Source organism: Chlorocebus sabaeus, chromosome 2 (genome assembly GCF_047675955.1).
Source record: "Chlorocebus sabaeus isolate Y175 chromosome 2, mChlSab1.0.hap1, whole genome shotgun sequence".
Classification (NCBI taxonomy): domain Eukaryota; kingdom Metazoa; phylum Chordata; class Mammalia; order Primates; family Cercopithecidae; genus Chlorocebus; species Chlorocebus sabaeus.
Genome location: NC_132905.1, coordinates 1,847,664 through 1,867,813, shown reverse-complemented (window position 1 = coordinate 1,867,813; position 20,150 = coordinate 1,847,664). Strand labels below are relative to the sequence as shown.

The 20,150-nt window shown below is 64.1% G+C and overlaps 1 protein-coding gene across 1 annotated transcript in view; it reads right to left on the bottom strand.

The window, feature by feature from the left end:
- Positions 1-20,150, bottom strand: part of LAMA5 (laminin subunit alpha 5) — a 60,567-nt gene that overhangs the window by 4,884 nt on the left and 35,533 nt on the right. The window contains 36 exon segments of the mRNA XM_073005386.1: positions 991-1,127; positions 1,225-1,395; positions 1,469-1,617; positions 1,705-1,884; positions 2,615-2,725; positions 3,980-4,082; positions 4,193-4,309; positions 4,311-4,335; positions 4,657-4,811; positions 4,977-5,093; positions 6,378-6,515; positions 6,517-6,575; positions 6,767-6,937; positions 7,570-7,681; positions 8,423-8,533; positions 8,603-8,754; positions 9,627-9,776; positions 9,891-10,071; positions 10,283-10,383; positions 11,060-11,274; positions 11,387-11,467; positions 11,673-11,797; positions 12,035-12,148; positions 12,927-13,157; positions 14,602-14,685; positions 14,796-14,897; positions 15,160-15,333; positions 15,456-15,596; positions 15,792-15,936; positions 16,167-16,371; positions 16,760-16,971; positions 17,054-17,169; positions 17,673-17,812; positions 18,383-18,509; positions 18,638-18,839; positions 18,915-19,012. Of these exon segments, the coding sequence (XP_072861487.1) occupies positions 991-1,127; positions 1,225-1,395; positions 1,469-1,617; positions 1,705-1,884; positions 2,615-2,725; positions 3,980-4,082; positions 4,193-4,309; positions 4,311-4,335; positions 4,657-4,811; positions 4,977-5,093; positions 6,378-6,515; positions 6,517-6,575; positions 6,767-6,937; positions 7,570-7,681; positions 8,423-8,533; positions 8,603-8,754; positions 9,627-9,776; positions 9,891-10,071; positions 10,283-10,383; positions 11,060-11,274; positions 11,387-11,467; positions 11,673-11,797; positions 12,035-12,148; positions 12,927-13,157; positions 14,602-14,685; positions 14,796-14,897; positions 15,160-15,333; positions 15,456-15,596; positions 15,792-15,936; positions 16,167-16,371; positions 16,760-16,971; positions 17,054-17,169; positions 17,673-17,812; positions 18,383-18,509; positions 18,638-18,839; positions 18,915-19,012 (4,952 nt within the window).

Genomic DNA, 20,150 nt, shown 5'->3' with positions numbered 1-20,150 from the left:
GGGAGGGGCGGCGGGTGGGCACGGAGGGGCGAGGGGCGGCGGGTGGGCACGGAGGGGCGAGGGGCGGCGGGTGGGCACGGAGGGGCGAGGGGTGGCGGGTGGGCACGGAGAGGGAGGGGCGGCGGGTGGGCACGGAGGGGCGAGGGGCGGCGGGTGGGCACGGAGGGGCGAGGGGCGGCGGGTGGGCACGGAGGGGCGAGGGGCGGCGGGCGGGCACGGAGGGGCGAGGGGCGGCGGGCGGGCACGGAGGGGCGAGGGGCGGCGGGTGGGCACGGAGAGGGAGGGGCGGCGGGTGGGCACGGAGGGGCGAGGGGCGGCGGGTGGGCACGGAGGGGCGAGGGGGTGGCGGGTGGGCACGGAGGGGCGAGGGGCGGCGGGTGGGCACGGAGAGGGAGGGGCGGCGGGTGGGCACGGAGGGGCGAGGGGCGGCGGGTGGGCACGGAGAGGCGGAGGGGCGAGGGGTGGCGGGTGGGCACGGAGGGGCGAGGGGTGGCGGGTGGGCACGGAGGGGCGAGGGGCGGCGGGGTGGGCACGGACAGGGAGGGGCGGCGGGTGGGCACGGAGGGGCGAGGGGCGGCGGGTAGGCACGGAGAGGGAGGGGCGAGGGGCGGGCACGGAAGGGCGAGGGGCGGCGGGTGGGCACGGAGGGGCGAGGGGTGGGCACGGAGGGGCAAGGGGTGGGCACGGAGGGGCGAGGGGCGGCGGGTGGGCACGGAGGGTCTAGGGGCGGCGGGTGGGCACGGAGAGGGAGGGGCGGCGGGTGGGCACGGAGAGGCGAGGGGCGGCGGGTGGGCACGGAGAGGCGAGGGGCGGCGAGTGGGCACGGAGAGGCGGAGGGGCGAGGGGCGGCGGGTGGCCACGGAGGGGCGAGGGGTGGCGGGTGGCCACGGAGGGGCGAGGGGCGGAGGGTGGGCACGGAGAGGTGAGGGATGGCGAACGGGCATGGGCCCTACAGTTGGAGGCATCCGGACTCCCTCCAGGGCCTCCCACCTGTCCAGGCTGACAGCTGCAAACTGCTCCCCAATGTCCTCGTCGATGCTTAGGACCGCGGGGCCCGCCTCACCCAGCCGATACACCCAGTGCACCTTCTTGTCACGCAGAGACACACCCATGTAGTCACCAGTGGCCTGCAGCAGCGATGAACACAGTCGGGACGGGGACCAGGTACCACCATTTCCAAACAGATGCTGAGCTCGGGCCCCATCCACCCAGCCAGCCCGGTACCTGACGGCTGCCCAGGTACATCACAAAGTGATCCTCAGTTCCCGGCCCAGGCTCAGGCTCCGGGCCCTGCAGGTAGAACTTGAGGGCAGTGTAGGCAGCAAGGTCGGCAAGATCCCGTGGGGTGCGCAGCTGCACCCCTGAGCGCCCGTTGAACTTCATGGGCACCTTGACCTGCAGGGCACGGTCCATCAGCATCCATCACCACCCTCCCTGATGTGCACCTTCCCCTGGGACTCTCACTCACTTTGCTGGCAGCCCCCCGGGCCTGGGCGATAAGCTGCCGCACACGGCCGATGCTGGCGGACAGGACCAGGCTGGCGTTGTGCGCCCCACGGTTCTCCAGGACACTCAGCTTGGCCAGCAGCTGGGGCAGCGTCTTCTCCAGGCTGGACACTGCACAGAGGGAGGGGTGGCCCTGAGACCTTTGCCCCCCACCCTGCCCCGCCTCCCTCAGGGGCACCGTGAGGGCCATGGGCACACCTGAGCGGCCTGCGTCGAGCACCGCCTGGCCCAGGTCCTGGCCCCGCAGGCCCTCATACTGGCCCTGCCACCGCTCCACGCTCTCCTGCATGGCCTGCAGCTGCGACTGCACACGGGCGGCCATGTCCTGGGCTTCAGCGGCCACAGCCTTGGCGTGTGCGATCTTCTTGCTTGTCTCGTCTGTGGTGGGCAGAGGGCAGGCTCAGCAGAGGCCAGCAGGGACCATTCTGGCTTCATGTCCCTAAGTCCTTTTGTCGGGCTAGCAACAGGGACATCCAACCCCCTACGGATCGTGTGAGACCCTCACACCCCCAATGCAGTGCAATCCAAACCCATCCCACCAGACGCCCCTCCATGCCAGGACAGGCACCCAGCCTCCCAGGCCATAGCTGGTCCCTGGACATGTGCCCTGTGCCACCTCCCACCGCCTGGCACCACCATCTCTCCTGGGCTCGCTGGGAACAGCCAGCAGTCTCAGGGGTCCCTCAGAAACCGGGTGAGGCCACATCATCCTCTGCTCCAAGCCTCACAGGGTGGGAGCCCTGGTCCTCACCGCCCAAGGTCTTGCCAGCCCCTTGGTTCCAGCCACGCTGACCACTGTGCCCTCCTAGGCGCTCTTCCTGCAGGTGCGCCCCAATGCCCCCAGCCCAGGCCTACAGCCTCCCACCTACACCTCCACTTCTACCCAAAGCACTTCCAAGCCTGCCAGCCTCCCAACGGCTGGGGCTGTTGTGTGCTAACTGCAGCCCTGGCACCTCCCTGGCAGGCGTTCTGTGTCTGGCCCCAGCTGCCCACTGTGGGGGTCTCCTCAACTGCACAGTGAGCGGTCAGCAGCCATGTGTGGCCAGCGCCAGTGTCACTGAGCCTCGTGGTCGGCCAGCTGCGGGAGCCGCGCCCAGGCTCCGCGTACCTGTGTCCATGGCAAGCATGGCCTGCGCCGCCTGGATGTGCGCCTCCAGTTGGTCCTTCTTGGCCTGGACGTCTCGGAGCTGGGTCCCGGCACCCTGGAGGGCAGCCCACACTGCGGGGCAGGCAGCGTCAGCTCCCAGGCAGCTTCACCCCCAACATACAAGTGCAGCCCACCTCCACCCTGCTGACCCCAGGAGGACCCAGGCTGACACACAGGCAGACACACGGACAGACACACAGGCAGACAAACAGGCAGACACACAGGCAGACAAACAGGCAGACACACAGACACACGGACAGACACACGGACAGACACACAGGCAGACACACAGGCTGACACACAGGCAGACACACGGACAGACACACGGACAGACACACGGACAGACACACGGGCAGACACACAGGCAGACACACAGGCAGACACACGGACAGACACACGGACAGACACACAGGCAGACATACAGGCAGACACGGACACACAGGCAGACACACAGGCAGACACACGGGCAGACACACGGGCAGACACACGGACAGACAGGCAGACACACGGACAGACACACGGACAGACACACAGGCAGACACACGGACACACAGGCTGACACACGGACACACAGGCTGACACACAGGCAAACACACAGGCAGACACACGGACAGACACACAAGCTGACACACAGGCAGACACACGGACAGACACACAGGCAGACACACGGACAGACACACAGGCAGACACACAGGCAGACACACGGACAGACAGACAGACACACAGACAGACACACGGACACACAGGCTGACACACGGACAGACACAGGCTGACACACAGGCAGACACACAGGCAGACACACAGGCAGACACACGGACAGACAGGCTGACACACAGGCAGACACACGGACAGGGACACTCAGACATGGAGTCCCTTGGCCTGTGGGGAGGTGTTGAGTCTCAGCGCAGCCTCCGTTCCCACTGCAGGCAGAGCTGTCCCCATCGCACAGACGAAACAACAGAGGCTCAGAAGAGACCGCCCCCGGGTTCTGGCAGCTCACACCGTTCTCAGTGCGCAGCTTGGCACACGTGGTCCTTGAGTCAGCAGAGCAGAGGCCACGTACCATCCTGCCCTGTGCCCTGTGCCTCAGCTGGTGCCTCAGTGGCAGCCAGTACCTTGCAGGAGGCTGCTCCTCCCTGGGCTCCCCTGCAGGGCTCCCTGGGGCTGACACACAAGCAGCTGGGGAGCCACCTCCAAAGCCCCCCCACCCCAAAACACGCTGTGGCAACCCACAACCCCACGCGTGCATGTGGCTGGGGGCTGAGGGTCCCTGGGAGCTTAGATGCCCAGCAGGCCCAAGGGCCCCCATTGGAGCCCAGCACTCACCGAGGCCCAGCCTCCGCTGCTCCCGGAGCACGGCCTCCTCCAGTGCACTGCTGTTTGCCAGGAGCTGCCGGGCTCGGTCCACCAGGCCCTGCCGCACCACTGTCTGTGGATGCAAAAGGCCAGACCGAGGCTCAGACGCGTGGGCCGGGGCTGCGGGAGGTGCAGGCGGTGGGGGCACTCCTGCTGGGGCTGAGAGGAAGGTAGGGGCCTTACCGCCCACGTGTGGTCTGCCTGCTGCAGGGCCTGGCCAGCGGCGTCCTCGGCAACCTGCACGGCCTGCAGGATGCGGCTGTAAGCGCTGGAGGCCTCGATGGCCCTCTGGGTAAGGCGGGTCCTGGTTGATGTCCAGGATGATGCTGTAGTGGAAGGGAAGGTCGAAGGAGCAGGTAAGCACGGGCAAGCAGACACCCTCGGCCTGGCTCTCCAGCCTCCTGCGCTCACGGTCAGCCGCACCCACGCCCGCCCGCCAAGTTCCGCCTCCAGGCCTTTGCCCGTGCCTGTCGTCTGCTGGGTGTACTGCTCCTGCCTGCTCTTGTCACTCTGGGCCCCAGCTTGCCATGAAGCTGAGGAAGGCCTGGCTTCTTTGAGGACAACGGCCTCAGCCCCTAGGAGCGTTCCCAAGGCCCAGGCTGCATCCCCAGGGTGGGCCCAGGGCCCCTCCTCTCCTGGCCATGCACCTGGACAGGTTGAGTGCCAGCTGGTCCAGCTGGTGTGCGTGGGCCTCGGCGGCCTCCACCAGACGCAGCTTGCTGCCTGCTGGGGAGAAGGTCTGCATCCTCTGCAGCAGTGGGGTCCGAGCCCCGTCCAGGCTGGCGGCGAGGCGCTCCAGCTCCTGGAAGTTGAGTGGACTTAGCAGCCCCTCATCCTGCTCACAGCCACCTGATCCACGACCCTGAGGGTGGGCTCTGCATGCAAGTGCGCACACAAAGCTGCCCACGGGCCTGGGAGGGAGTTGGCCATGGATGGGGTGGTGACAGGGGCCAGGGGCTGCACTCACCTCCTTGGCCTGGTCCAGGCTGTGCAGCAATCTGAAGACACTGGCCAGGGTGTCGCTAGCTGCATGCAGAGTGGCCTTCAGGGTGGCATTGTCCCGGGACAGCTCCTGCTTCCTTTGCTGAAGACAATGCAGGGGAGTTGGGGACAATGAAAGGTAAAAAAAGATTAAAGGAGGTGATGGGGTGGACAGTGGGGCAGGGAACAGAGAAAAAAAGAGAGTGAGTATGGGGGGTGAGGAGGGGGGAGGAGAGGAGGGGCAGGATGTGTGAGTGTGACGGAAGGAGGAGGGAGGAGGGGAAGAGAGAAAAGGGGAGGGGGAAAGGATGGGAGGGGGTGGGGAGGGACAAGGTGGGGAAGGGGGAGGAGAGAATAGGGGAGGCCGGGGGAGGGATCAGGAGTGGGGAGGTATGAGGATGGCAAGAGGGAGGAGGAAACAAAAGGGGGAGGATGAGCGGATGGGGATGGGGGAGGGACAGGACAGGAGAAGAGGGAGGAGGAGGGGGAAGCGGGGAGAGGGAAGGAGGGAAGAGGGAGAGAATAGGGAGGGGGGGTGGAGGAGGGGGTGGAGGAGGGAGTGGAGAGGAGGGGGGAGAGGAGGGAGGAGAAGGGGGAGAGGAGGGGGAGAGGAGGGGGGAGAGGAGGGGGGAGAGGAAGGGGAGAGGAAGGGGAGAGGAGGGGGGAGAGGAAGGGGAGAGGAGGGGGAGAGGAAGGGGAGAGGAGGGGGGAGGAGGGAGGAGGGGGGAGGGGGGAGGAGGGAGGAGGGGGGAGGGGGGAAGAAGGGGAGGGGGAAGAAGGGGAGGGGGAGGGGGAAGAAGGGGAGGGGGAGGGGGAAGAAGGGGAGGGGGAGGGGGGAAGAAGGGGAGGGGGAGGGGGAAGAAGGGGGGAGGGGGAAGAAGGGAGGAGGGGGAGGAAGGGAGAGGGGAGGAAGGGGAGGAGGGGAAGGGGGGGGAGGGGGAAGAAGGGAGGAGGGGGAGGAAGGGAGAGGGGGAGGAGGGGGAGGAGGGGGGGAGGGGGAGGAGGGGGGAGAGGGGGGAGGAGGGGGGAGAGGGGGGAGGAGGGGGGGAGGGGGAGGAGGGGGGAGAGGGGGGAGGAGGGGGGGAGGGGGAGGGGGAGGTGGGAGGAGGGGGAAAGGAGGGGGAGGAGGGGGAGGTGGAGGAGGGGGGAGGAGGGGGAAAGGAGGGGGGAGGAGGGGGAAAGGAGGGGGAGGAGGGGGAAAGGAGGGGGGAGGAGGGGGAAAGGAGGGAAGAGGAGGGGGGAGGGGGAGGAGGGGGGAGGGGGGAGGAGGGGGGGAGGGGGGAGGAGGGGGCAGGGGGAAGGGGAGGAGCGGGACGGGAGAAGAATGGCAGGGAGGAGGCAGGAAGAGGAGCAGGAGCAGGAGCAAGGGCAAGTCCGGGGTCCTCACCAGGGCTTCCTCCAGGCGCTCCTGGTTGCGGCTGTTGAGCTCCTGGGCCTCCCGCGTGGCGTCCACTGCCCGGTTCAAGGCCTCTCGCAGGTCCATGAGACCGGCCTCATGCTGGGCCAGCCGGTCGCGGGTGTGTGTTGGCCAGTGCCTGGTTCTCCTCCCAGAGGCTGCTCAGCTGCTCCTGCACTCGGGCCAGCACTAACCGAGACCAGGGTGAGGGTGGTCACTCTGGAAGCCAGGCTCCTTTGTGACCCCTGGTCTCCACTTGGTGACCACCAGTCCCATCTGCCCTGTGATACCCACCTGATGCCACTCCACACTGACCTCCCCCTTGGAGCTCCCAGGTCCCTGCCTCTCCCCACCCGCCTGCCAAGGCCAACACCACTCACATCTCTGCGCTGCAGCCAACTCAGCCTCAGCAGCTGCCCGCGGGGCCCCCAGGTCCCGGGCCCGCATCTCCCAGAGCAGCCGCTCCACCTCGGCCAGCGTCCGGCGCAGCTGCTCACCTGACAGAGCCGAGGCATTGGCCAGCCCCAGGTGGCCGGTCTGGGACATGAGCTCTGTGGGGCACGGGGTCATCAGAGCCTGGGGCCGCCCGTACTAGTGCACCTGCCTGCTGGCTTCCAAGCCTAAGACCCCAGCCCTGCCACCCTTGGCAGGCCAGCGGCCCAGGACCTGAGTGCACCTGGGTGGCCCCTAGAGCCCCTGGGCCAAAGGCCACGGCTGCCCCAACACCCTGACACCACTCTGCTCAGCTGGCTTCTGAGGCCTTCTCATCCTTCCCCTCGCCGCCTGGCCCACCCTGCTCCCTGGTCATCTCTCTCTGAAATGGCACCCCCTGCCAACCCTCAGGCTGGGCCAGCAGGTCCTGTTAGGCTCAGGGAACCAAGTCTCTCCAAAGTCCTGTGTCTCAGTGTGTACTACGGGACATCTGTGAGCGTGAACATCTAACCAGCACATTTCCTGGGGAGGCTGTCGAGGGATCTGATGTCTCCTGGGGCCACCTGTTTGGCCACACGGCTGTGTCGCCAACCTCCCAACCCTGCCCTACTGTTCACTCGAGGTGCTGTCTCCCATCTAAGCAGACAGACCCTGCCTGTTCTTCCAGGCCAAGCTTGGCCAGGCACCCCCGCCCCTGCCCGAGGCAGCCCTCCTGGCTCTGAGCCCTGAGCCTGGCTGGGCTGGCCCCTACCGCTCAGGGTGCGGTCCACAGCCCGGATAGCCGCCAACAGCGTCTTCGCCCGGCCCAGCGTGGCCTCGGTGCCAGCCAGCAATCGGCTCGCCTGGTCTCGGGTCCCCGCGGCCTGTGGAGGCAGAACCCACTAGTTCACGCTGCTGGTAGGCGAGGGTCAGGGTGGCAAGGGAGGGCCTGGGGTCTAGGGGCGCTGAGGGTCCCAGGGAAGAGGGACTCCTTATCTATTTAACTCTCTGTCTGATGACTTGTTATTTATCATTTGTTACTTACCTAAAATAATTAGTTATTACTTGCCATTTATTACTTCTTGTCAATTTAATGAAACAGTTACTCATTAAGACCTTTGAGGCCAGCCACGGTGACTCATGTCTGTAACCCCAGCACTTTGGGAGGCCGAGATGGGCAGATCACCTGAGGTCGGGAGTTCGAGACCAGCCTGACCAAAATGAAGAAACCCATCTGTACTAAAATACAAAATTAGCCGGGTGAGGTGGCGGGCGCCTGTAATCCCAGCTACTCAGGAGGCTGAGGCAGGAGAATCGCTTGAACCCAGGAGGCAGAGGCTATGGTGGACTGAGATTGTGCCACTGCACTCCAGCCTGGGCAACAAGAGCGAAACTCCGTCTAAAAAAAAAAAAATTTAAGTGATATTATACACTGTAAACAACTGTATTAAGTAGTTTAGATAGCAATTCAGTGACCTGGTCAACCCCTAAGATTCTCCAGCTCCTGTTCCCTGCACTGACACATGTGCAAGGCATGAAGTAACATCTGCTGAATGAAGACAAGCGAACCACGGGAAACACAGGGGAAAGCCTCCCAAGGCCCTGGGGGGTCTTGGGGCTCCTGCCTGGCTGCCCAGCTGCTGTGCATCCTGCCCCAGGCTTGTGCTTTGCTGCTCCAGCACCTCCAGCTGCTGTGCCGTCTCGTGGCGGGGGCCCAGGGGGCTCCGGAGCTGGCTCTGTGGAGAGTGGAAGGTGAGGGCATACACTGGCCCGGGTTGGGGAGGGAAGGCCGGGACGCTCAGTACCTGCAGGTCAGTGATGGAGGCGTTCAGCCTGTGCAGACGGGCCCAGGCCACAGAGCTGGCATTGATGCCACGCAGTTGCTCGCGGATGGCGGGGAGGAGGGTGCCGGCCCGTTCCAGGTCGTCCAGGAGCAGGACCACACAGTGGTCACACACTGCAGGCAATGTGGGTTCACAGGTCAGTGTCATGGGGTCAGGCCAAGGGAGAATGATCAGCTGGGGCCCTGGGGTCATCCGGGTGGGGAGGGCTCAGCCAGAGGGTCATGAGGTCAGCTTAGGGACACAGGACCCGTGGGGAGGTCCCAGGGTTCTGGCAGAGTCATGGGGTCAGGTAAGAGTCTGATAGGGGTGAAGGGCATGGGGTCACCCAGGGAGAAGGTAGGACCAGCACAAGGGGTTGGGGCCGGCACCAGGGTCATGGGGGAAGCCGGAGGAATGGGTCAGGGTGGGGTCATGAGGTCAACATGGGGTCAACACAGGAGACTGGGCTGGGATGAAAATGACAAGGTTAGTGGAGGTCAAAGGACAGCATGGGGCTTCCTGAAAGGTCATTACAGGAGTTAGGTCAGCAGGGAACTGAGTGGGTACCAGGAATCCAGCAAAAGGATGGGGAGAATACACAGTGGGGTGGGGGTGAGGCGGTGGGGCCAGTGGAGGCAGTGGGGCCAGCGGAGGGGGCGTGGCCAGTGAAGGGGTGGGACCAATGGAGGTGGGGCCAGTGAGGGGGTGGGGCCAGAGGGTGAGGCGGGGCCAGTGGAGGGGTGGGGTCAGTGGGGGAGGCAGGGCCAGCAGATGGGGTGGGGCCAGGGCACACAGGAAGGCTAAGGACAGTAGAGGGGTACAGCCAGCATTGGAGCCACAGCGCTCCTCAGCATGGATGGAGTTGGACAGGCATGGGTCTTTTGGGAAATGCAAGGCAGCTGGGACCACTCTGGGAGGTTGAAGTTAACACAGGGGTCACCAGGCAGTGTAGGACTTGGATTCCCACTCTACCCAGGTGTGGGGAAGTGGGGTGTTGAGGACGCACCTTCACAGTGGACGCTGTGGTCCCCAGGCCCACCTGGAACGGGCACCTGATGCTGCTGGCTGCAGGTGTCGCAGCGCTCCCCACTGAGCCCTGGGGGGCAGGTGCAGTGGCCCGTGTGAGGGTCACAGCGGCCCCCAGGGCACTGGCAGCCTGTGGTGGGGGGCTTGGGTGAGCATGGCCGGCCTGGGACCTTGGGGCGTCCCCCATTCAGAAGTCCCCATCCACCCTCCACCCTCCACCCTCCTGTGACCTGCCAGCACTCACGCCTGCAGCCCTGCTCAGGGAGCCCCCAGTAGCCAGGGGCACACTCGCGGCATTGGGGTCCCATGGTCCCTGGTCGGCAGTGGCACTGTCCGCTCTGGGGGTGGCACTCGGAGCCCTCGGCGGCCGGTCCACAAGCACACGGGCGGCAGCCCCCGCAGCCTTCGAAGCCAAAATGTCCCTCCTGTGGCACAGGCTGTAGTCACTACCCTGCCCAGCCCTCAAGACTGTCCCAGACCAACCAGGAGGCCAGGGGTCCTGCCCATCTGGCCCTGCCCCCCGAGGCTCCGCCCATCAAACACCGCCCCCTCAGCCCCACCTAGCAGCCTCTCCCCAGGCCCCAACTCCAGTCCCTAGGCCCCACCCACCCAGCCCTGCTTACCACACAGCCTCACCTGACAGCGGTCACAGCGCTGCCCAGTCACACCCGCCTTGCACAGGCATTGCCCGCTCTGGGGGTTGCAGGCCTCTGTCCCACATGGGGTACAGTCGCACCCTGCAGAAGGGGTCCATGACTGCAGCCCTGGGCCCTCTCACCCCCTAGGTAGCCCCTATGCACCCCACTAAGCCCTCACTTCACTGCCTCCTGCTCTGCCAGCTCCAGGCCGCCGGACCACCCAGCTACCCACTCCTGTCCCAGCCTGGCCCCACCCCCCAGCTGCCTCTGCTGGGCCCGAGGGACCTGCAGACTCCCCACCACGGCCTGCCCTGCTCTGATGGCTGGTGTCCGCTGCCAGTGGCAGGGCATTGCTGGTGGTGTCTAACCATGAGGGGGCCCTGATTGTGGGGAGAGAGGCGATGTGATCGTGAAATGGGGGGGGCCTGATCATGGGTTAGGGGGAGGGTCTGATGGTGAAGGGGGGGGCCTGATCATAGCGAGGTAAAGTCTGACCATGGGTCGGGGAGGGGGGATGTGATCCTGGTATGGGGAGGGTCTGACTGTGGTAGGCAGAAAGGGTGTGATGGTCGGGGGAAGGCCTGATGGTGAAGGGGCCTGATCGTTGGGGCAGGAGGGCCTGATCATAGCAGGGGAGAAAAGGTTGACCATGAGCACAGAAGGCTGACTCCATGTTGTCCTGGCTGGGCCCCAGCATCAGGCACACAGCCTACTTCTGCGGTACGCCCAGCAGGCCTCCCTCCCCAGGGTGCATCCCTCCCAGCACGACGCCTACGGGTGCAGTTGCCGGGCAGCAGGGCGTTGCCATAGAAGCCGGGGGCACAGATCTCGCAGCGTGGCCCAGTGGTGTGGCGCAGGCAGCCACGGCAGGCACCCGTCAGGGGGTCGCAGTCGCTGAAGAGCAGGTTGGGGTCACCATTGCCGCTGCAGTCACAAGGCTGGCAGGAGCTGCCCAGCACCAGCGGGTTCCCGAAGAAGCCGGGCGCACACCTGGGAGCAGGGCGGGGAGGGGCCATCAGTGGTCAGTGGCCCGTGGCCCCCACCCTCGTGTATCCTGGGGTCAGCACTCAGGCCCTGCCCCGCTGCCCTGGCCCCAGCTCACCGCTCACAGGAGGCGCCTGCATAACCAGGTTTGCAGAGGCACTGGGTGCGGCCGCCTCGCAGGACACAGCCCTCGGCGAAGCTGCAAAGACCAGCAGCGTCAGTCACTAGGCCCCTGGCAGTGCCCGGGCCCTGGTGAACACACTGTGCTTAGGCTGGAACACACGCCAGGCGTCTGGGGTCCAGACCTCACGGACACCCCCAGCTGTCCAGGCCTCTGCAGAGGGCAGTGGGAGCCCATCCCACCGCGGGGTGAAGGGAGCGTGGCACCGTCAGGGCTGGCTTACTTGTTGGAAGGCACTGAGAGGGGGCAGGGGCAGCTGACACAGGGGGCACTGGGGTCCTCCCTGCTGCTCACAAAGCCAGCCTGGCAGCGCTCACATTGAGCTCCTTCGGTGTTGTGCTGGCAATCCTGGGGCAGAATGGACAGTCAGTGCTATGGTAGACACACACATCCTACTGCCGAGTCTGTGCAGCTCCCACCACCCCTGCCTGGGACTCTGTGCCCAAGGCCAGATGGTCCTCCGCTGGGCAACACCCTTCCCTGGACCTCAGTTGACCTGGAAGTGCAGTCCCTAGTCTTCCCTGGCATGCCTGATTGTGCCTTCAGTGAATGTACCCCCCGCTAGCCCCACCAGCCCCCACTCACCACACAGATGCCAGAGCCAGGGAGGCAGCGGTCTGAGTGTCCGTGGCACTGACAAGGGACACATCGGCCCAGGAAGAGACCTTTGACGTCCCGATAGAAGCCAGGGGCACATTCCTGAGGGCATAAGGGGGCAGGTGGCATCAGCGATTGAGAGGATGAGGGGCCCCACCCTGCAGGCTCACAGGTCAGACCCTCAGGGATCCTGCAGGCACAAGGCACTGGGAACCCACGGAGTGTGGTCACCGGTGGGTCAGACACTAGTCAGGAACTCCTGGCCTCGGCTGGCTGGAGGTAGGCCAGCACCTGGCGGCTGTTTGAGGACACGGCTCTCAAAGTCACACAGATGTCCTGTCTCAGGAATGACCAGGCCTTGGGGCTGGTGACTACCCCCTCCACGTGGACCAGGGCCTGCTTTTTCCACTCCTTCTAGGAGGTGTCCAACCACAAACCTCCTCATACAGAGGGAGCAAAGTTACAGCAGACAGACAGATTAGCAGCTGGACAGATGCACAGTGGGCAAGGGACAGACAGAATGACAGGCAGACGCCAGGATGACAGGCAGTGAATGACAGGCAAATGCCAGGATGGTCAGTGGGGGATGTCCAGGTGACCCAGTAGGTGGGGACTGGAGTAGGTGGGGAAGGGGTATGGAGGGTGTGTGCATGGAGGGGCAGGCGGATGAGCGGCAGGCAGATGAGGGGCAGGCAGACGGGCAGCAGGGGATGGGCAGGCCCATGAGTCAGCCAGCAGCCTGCAAAGGGCAGGGGCAGGAAGAGAGGCGAGTAGGGAGACAGGAAGTAGAGGCAGCAAAGAAGGGAACACAGGGAAGACGCTGGAGGGAAGGGCGTGCACAGGTGAGCCACCTCATAGTCTGGTGTTGTTCTGACCTCACCTGGCATGAGTCCCCCCGGTAGCTAGCGGGGCACAGGCACAGCTCCACATTGCTGGCCAGGGTACCCTGGCCTGCTGGGCTGGCCACCTCCAGTGCCACCCTGCGCAGGGAGACAGCCGAGGAGATCTGCGAGAAGAGGGCACGGATCTGCAGCTGCTCCAGGCTGGCAAGCACCATCATGAGCTCCTCACGGGACACAGTGTTGCGAGTCTCCGTGTGCCGGAAGTTCCCCTGTGGGTCCAGGATGGCACCTCAGTGGGGCCACACTCAATGGGACAGAACAGGAAGCCTAGAACAGACCCCCCAACCCTGTAGGGGATGGAGGGGCACAAAGACCACGGGGCAGGAGGAGGTACACACAGGTAGAAAAATCAGTCTCCCATGTGGTCAGCCAGCACCTAGATCCCTGCCTCACACCACACAACAAACCAGCTCCTGATGCCTTAAGAATTGAAATACGGCCGGGTGCAGTGGCTCAAGCCTGTAATCCCAGCACTTTGGAAGGCTGAGACGGGCGGATCACGAGGTCAGGAGATGGAGACCATCCTGGCTAACACGGTGAAACCCCGTCTCTACTAAAAAATACAAAAAACTAGCCAGGCGAGGTGGTGGGTGCCTGTAGTCCCAGCTACTAGGGAGGTTGAGGCAGGAGAATGGCGTAAACCTGGGAGGCGGAGCTTGCAGTGAGCTGAGATCTAGCCACTGCACTCCAGCCTGGGTGATAGAGCAAGACTGCTTCCAAAAAAAAAAAAAAAAAAAAGAATTGAAATACACAAAGATAACAGCCAACCTTCTAGAAGAAAATACAGGCAGGTCCTTTCTGATCAAGTGGTGACAGATACTTTCTCAAACAAGATGCAAAAACGCTTGCTGCCAAGGAAAAAAGGATAAATTCAAGTACATTAACTATAAGACTGTCATCAAAAGACAGCTCAGGCTGGGCATGGTGGCTCACGCCTGTAATCCCAGCACTTTGGGAGGCTGAGGCGGGAGGATCACCTGAAGTCAGGAGTTCAAGACCAGCCTGGCCAACACGGCAAATCCCCGTCTCTACTAAAAATACAAAATTATCCAGGCGTGGTGGTGGGTGCCTATAGTCCCAGCTACTTGGGAAGCTGAGGCAGAAGAATCACTTGAACCTGGGAGGTGGAGGCTGCAGTGAGCCAAGATTGCATCACTGCACTCCAGCCTGGACGACAAAGCCAGACTCCATCTCAGGAAAAAAAAAAAAAAAAAAACGCAAAGAAAAACCAGATGAGCTGTGAAATGGGAGAAGACGGTTGTTACTCTGAAGTCTGACAGAGGGTGAGCACCAATAACAACACAGAACTCCTCTAAAAGGATGGAAAAGACCCACAGATCAAAGAGAAATGGGCAAAAGATGCTAACGAGCAGCGCACAGAGGAGGAAGCCAACAGCGGCTGAGCAGCTGCTCACCCCTCAGGGATCAGGGACTCGCAAAGCAGGTGGGAGGACAGCATCACACCCCAGGGTGACCCCAGTGCGGAAGATGTCTGACAACGGGTGTGTGCACTCCCCCAGCCCCCGCCCGCTTCTGCTCCTGGGCTGTTTTCCAACACAGAGAATGGGCACAGCAGTACTGGGACCCCTTCCGGCCTTCTCGGGTGTGCTGAGGTCTGGGAGGGACCCGGGTGCCCAGGCCAGCTCCCCTCACCTCCACCAGCTGCAGCTGCCCACGGTGAATGTGGCCGGGCACGGGGTATGCCGGCTCCAGGAATGTGATGCTCATCTGGTTGCCCTGGGGAGGCACATGGGTAGGTGAGGGTCGGCCCGGGCCTGGACCATGGAGCCGCTGGGCCACGCCCACCACACCCACCCAACCACGTGGCTGAGCTGCAGCTCCCTCACCTGCAGCACCACATCCGGCCTGCTCTCCGTGGGGACAAAGACATCTCCCCGCTGGGTCTCCGAGTGCAGTTCATAACGGAGGGTCCCACCGTAGGATGACACCTGGAGGCGGGACAGACAGAGGTGACCTGGCCAGACCCTGGCCACAGGCTCAGAGCCCATCAGCAGTGGTCTGGGCACCCCAAGCACAGGGCCCCCGAGCTGGGCCCGGATACTCGTCCTAGCTGGGACAGGGCCTGGGCACCCTCGTGGACCCTCATGGAGCTCCCCCTCCCTGGACAGAGCCCCACTCCTGGCTCCCAACCCTCTCAGGCGTCCTGGCCATCCTCAAAGTGCCTCCCCCAGACCTGATGCCCTGGCTTACCCGGTCCCCCAGGTAGGAGGGTGGGGCCTGCCAGTACAGCTCGGGGAAGGCCTCAGGCACCACCTCGGGCACGTGCCGCAGGTCTGCACGGAGCATCTCTGTCCCTGGCCGCCGCTCGTGGGGCACCACCTGCCGGTCAGTGCTCAGCAGCACCCAGCCCTCCATGTCCACGAACTGTGGGCACATACATGTGAGTGCACACGGGTGGACGCCCACACATCACAGCGCCCCATCTTGCGTCCAGTCCCACATACGCCCTCCCCAAGAAGGCGCTGCCCTGAGTCCTACGGGCGCACCTCCTGGCGGGTGTAGGACGAGCTCCGGCAGCGCTCCGTGGCCCCAAAACAGAAGCAGCGGGTGCAACCTTTGGGGTTGGCAACATCCAGGGAGAAGGTCCCAAGGCTGCACTGGTCACATCTGGGGCCCTGCACATTCTCCTAGGGATGAGAGGACAGTGAAGGTGGTTGGCAGGTGCCAGGTGCCTGACCCCAGGTTCCTGGTAACCACTTGCCCGTGGGGATGACTCTCCCAAAAGCTTCCGGGAAGCCCCAGCTGCCCAGAAAGACCCATAAGGACACTGTTTCAGCTGAGGCCGGAGGGAGAGGCCAGATCCGGGCCCAGCCCTCACTCACCTTACAGTAGCACTGTCCTGTGAGGGGGTCACACACACCAGGCGCAGTGCCCGCCTCGTGACAGTCACAGGGGCGGCAGTGGGGGTAGCCATGGAAGCCCGGAGAGCAGGTATCACAGCGGCGCCCGGTCACATTGGGTCTGCACCTGCGGCAGGGACAGGAGCTGAGCCCCCTCCACTCCCGGTCACTCACACCAAAGTGAGACCTTGTAGGCACCCCCCACCCAGGCAGCATCCTTCCAGAAGTGGAGGAGAGGGCACTGCTGCACCCAGGGAGCACGAATGGGAGCATGGCGGGTGCCAGAACCTGCTGGCACAAGGAAATGCTGTCCTTAAGGCTGCCAGGGCCCGCGGTGATCCCACTCTGGGCTCTCACTTGCACTGGCCGCTGTCTGTGTCACAGGTAGGGTCTGTGAGCTCCTGGACACCGGGCCCTGAGCAGTTACACTCCTCACAGCCGACCAGGGGGTGGCAGCCAAAGGTCTGGGGCTGGCACAGCAGGCACTCGGGCGGGACGGTGCGTGGTGGGCAGATGCACTGGCCCGTGAGCTCGTCACAGAGGCGGGCGCCGCAGTCACAGGCTGTGGGGCGGGCACAGGGTTTGCTGACCCCTCTTCCCAGTCCCGAGCCTCTCAGAGGCTCTGAATGCAGCCCTAGGGGATGTGGCGGCGTGGCGGTGGCGGGGGACAAGAACAGGGACCCCTGCCCTGGGAGCTGAGCCTTGGACAGCTCCTGACGTGGGGGCAGCTGCTCAGAATCAATGTCGTCAGGGACTGTGGACCACCTGCTAGTCCCTGAAACCTTCTGCACAGCCCACAAGCTGGAGTCCTGGGCCCAGGCCTGCAGACGGCCCTGCCAGGCTCTAGAGCATTCGCCTGACCTCTGTGCCTTGCTTTCTGGTCGACCCATCCCCTTTGGGCTCTAGCACCAACTCCTCGCCACTGGGCACCCAAGGACTGGGGTACTCACGCCTGCAGTTGGGGAAGCCCCAGTATCCAGTGGCACAGCGGGAGCAGTCACGGCCAATGACGTGGGCACGGCAGGGACACTGGCCCCCGAAGGGCTCACACGTGGGGCCTGTAGCACCTACTTCGTGGCAGCCACATGGCCGGGCTCCGTTGTTATAGAAGAGGGAGAGGGAGGCAGCAGCATTTCGACAGAACAGGGATGAGCTGCCGGGGCTACATGGAGGGGCGAGCGGTGAGGCTGGCTGCCGGCCCAGACCCCCACCCTGGACCCCTGACCTGCCAGAGCCCAGCCCACCTGATGTGGTAGCCCTGGGCTGCGCAGTGGCTGATGAAGTCATAGGATTTGTCCAGGGGCTCCTCCCGGAGGTAGCCAAAGCTGTAGACGTTCTCAGGGACCACGAGGACATAATCCTAGGGGGTGAGGCCTGGTCACTCTCCCGTGGGCCCAGAGCCTGCAGCGGGGAGGCCCCCAGAGGCTGGCTAGGACCAGGGTCCTGCAGGCAGCTCAGAGTCCTGGCAGCAGCAGCACAACCCAGCCCTGGGCCCTGGCTGCTCAGGGGAGGCCACTCCAAGCCACACAGCAGCTTTGGGGGTGTGAGGACGCAGCAGCATTGATGAGACCTCCTGGTGTCTCCCACATCTCTGCTGGTCACGCCTTCCTCCTCCCTCTCCTTCCTGGAGGCCCCACCTCCTCCAGGAAGGCCACCCTGACCAGCAGGTTGCAGGGTGCAGGGTCCAGGGCCCCTTTGGAGCCTCACAAGGTGGATCAGGAGGTCCCCAAAGGCAGGAGCTGCTTTGCTGGCCACAAGGCTGGGCCTCAGCAGGCCCAGGACAGACCCAGCCCAAGTGAACCAGAGTGGTATGACAAGTATAAGAACAGCTGGTCCCTGAGCAGGACACCAGCTGGGACTCACCAGCCAGAGCCAGCGGCCCTCGGGCACACGCACAGTCACAGTGAGCTCGCTGTGGGTCACGTCCAGCAGGGCCTGGCCCTCACACACCACCAGGGTGCGGCAGCCGTAGCCATGTGGACAGAAGCTGGCATTGGCATGGCCTGAGTGGGGGAGAAAGACAGGGTCAGGTGCCCATCTCCAGTGCCCCCAACACACCCAGAGGGTTGAAGACGGCAGCGTCTGGGCAGCCAAGGAGTGCCCGCTAGCCAACGGCCACAGGCATGGGACGTGCCCAAGAGGTCTGCAAGGCTGGCTCCTCATGTCAGGGGGTTTGGCCGCATCATGACCTACAGATGTCACGCAGGACCCCTTTAGGTGCCGGTCAACTCCATGTGCGGGCCCCCAGGCTTGGCCAAGCCAGGAACCAGACAGACACACAGGGCCGCACGTGCTGCCAGCGGCATCCTGGGGCAAGTCCTCAATTTGTCACGTGCCATGGAGCACAACGGGGCTTCCCAACGCACGAGACAGAGGCAAGACCCAGGCTTTTCTGGGAATGTGGGGGACGGGTGGGGGCTGCAGCCTGCAAGGGCAGCTAGTTTGGGAACTGATGGCAGGATAGGATCACGTTGCCTGTCACTCAAAGCAGGCAGCACAGGTCACGCTGTGGCGCAGGCGTTCCAGCCTCATGGTGTGTGGTAGCCCCTCCAGCCCACACCCCAGACACTCACCCTGCCACACGCGGCCGGCGTTGATGAGGACTTCCACGGGGAAGGTGGGGTGGGCGGGCTGGTAGCCGTGCAGCAGGAAGGCGTAGCGGCCCAGCGTGCGCACATGGTTGGTGAAGACCACGGTGGCCTGCAGGGATGGGCCCCAGTGAGCAGGCTGAGCTGTGAGCCCCGGCTGCCCCCTGGACCACCTGCCCTGGGTTGGGGCCCAGAGTCCTGCCCTGACACCGCCGTCCCTCTAGAGATCGTGGCCCTCACCTGGGGCTCACGCAGCAAAGTGGGCTCCACATCAGGGTCCACGGCGGTGGGCGGCCGAGGCTGGGGTCTGGTTGGGGACGTGGCTGGCGTGAGGTCCTGTGCGTGGGTCAGCGGGAGGCCGGGCGGCAGCGGGATCACCTGGCAGTCCCTGAGGATGATAGGCTGGGGCGGCTTCGGGAAGCGCGAGGGCAGACAGGCGGCACTGGTGAGAGCAGTGGGTGAGTCAGAGCCAGCCCTGCCACCGGGCCCTTGGCCGCGCCCCTCCCAGCCCCACTACCTGCTGGGACCAAAGGCTCCGTGGCTGCTGATGCAGCGGACCCGGGGCTCCACGAACTCCGGGCTGAACTCCTCCATGGGCACCAGAGTGACCCCGTGCTGCAGGCAGAGGAATGAAATGCTGCAATGCCCGTGGGGCGGGGAGGATGGGGGGTGCAGGCGGTACAACGCTGGGGCCAGTCACACAACTCAGACCCAGGTAACTGCAAACCCAGGCATCCGACCGAGCCCTGCTCTTTGCAAAAAGCCCTTGCCCCTGTTCCGGCTGCACAAACCCCAGCCCTGAACCAGCGTGTGGGCCAGTTCCTGGGCCCACAGGCCTATGTGGCTCCTCCCATGGCCCTCTTCCTCCCCCTCGTCCTCCCATCCACCACTGTTCCCCCACCCTTATCTCAAGTGCTGCTTGGTGCCACCAGGCTGGGACAGGCCTAGCTCTCCCAGGACCCAGCCCAGGCCAGCGCTCAGTAGGCACAAGCCGCGAATGGGTACTCCCTCCCCGTGCGGCCACACGAGGTTGGTGTCTCGGAACACAGCAACTTATCCGCAGTGGGAGACGCGGCTGCACAGAACATGTTGTGTGGCATTTATAGAGAGTTCCAGGCCAGGTGCGGTGGCTCCTGACTGTAATCCCAGTATTCTGGGAAGCCCAAGTGAGCAGATCACCTGAGGTCGGGAGTTCGAGACAAGCCTGGCCAATATGGTGAAACCCCATCTCTCCTAAAAATACAAAAATTAGCCGGGTGTGGTGGTGAGTGCCTATAGTCCCAGGTACTTGGGAGACTGAGGCACGAGAATCACTCGAACCCAGGAGGTGGAGGTTGCAGTGAGCCAAGATCTTGCCATTGCACTCCAGCCTGGGCGACAGAGCAAGACTCCATCTCAAAAAACAAAAAACAAAAAAGAAAGTTCCAGAACAGGCAACCAACCAACGCTGTCTGTGCCAGGAGGTGGCTGCCCTGGGACCTGGGGGCATCTAGAGTGGGGCCACGTTGTTTCTGGGCCTGGGAGCTGTGACTACAGGTTCTTTCCTGAGCACATGAAACAGCTCGGGGGGACATCAAAAGGGACTGAATCCACAAAGCACTTGCAGGAGGGGTTCCAGAAGAAACATGCTGGGCATGAGTGGGTGCAGCTGCCATGGAGACCTGGGACCCCAACTGTCCTCTCCCCTCTCATGCATGTTTCAAATCTTCTGAAAGAAGCTGACCCCTCGGGGTGGGGGTCTGAGAGGTCTTTA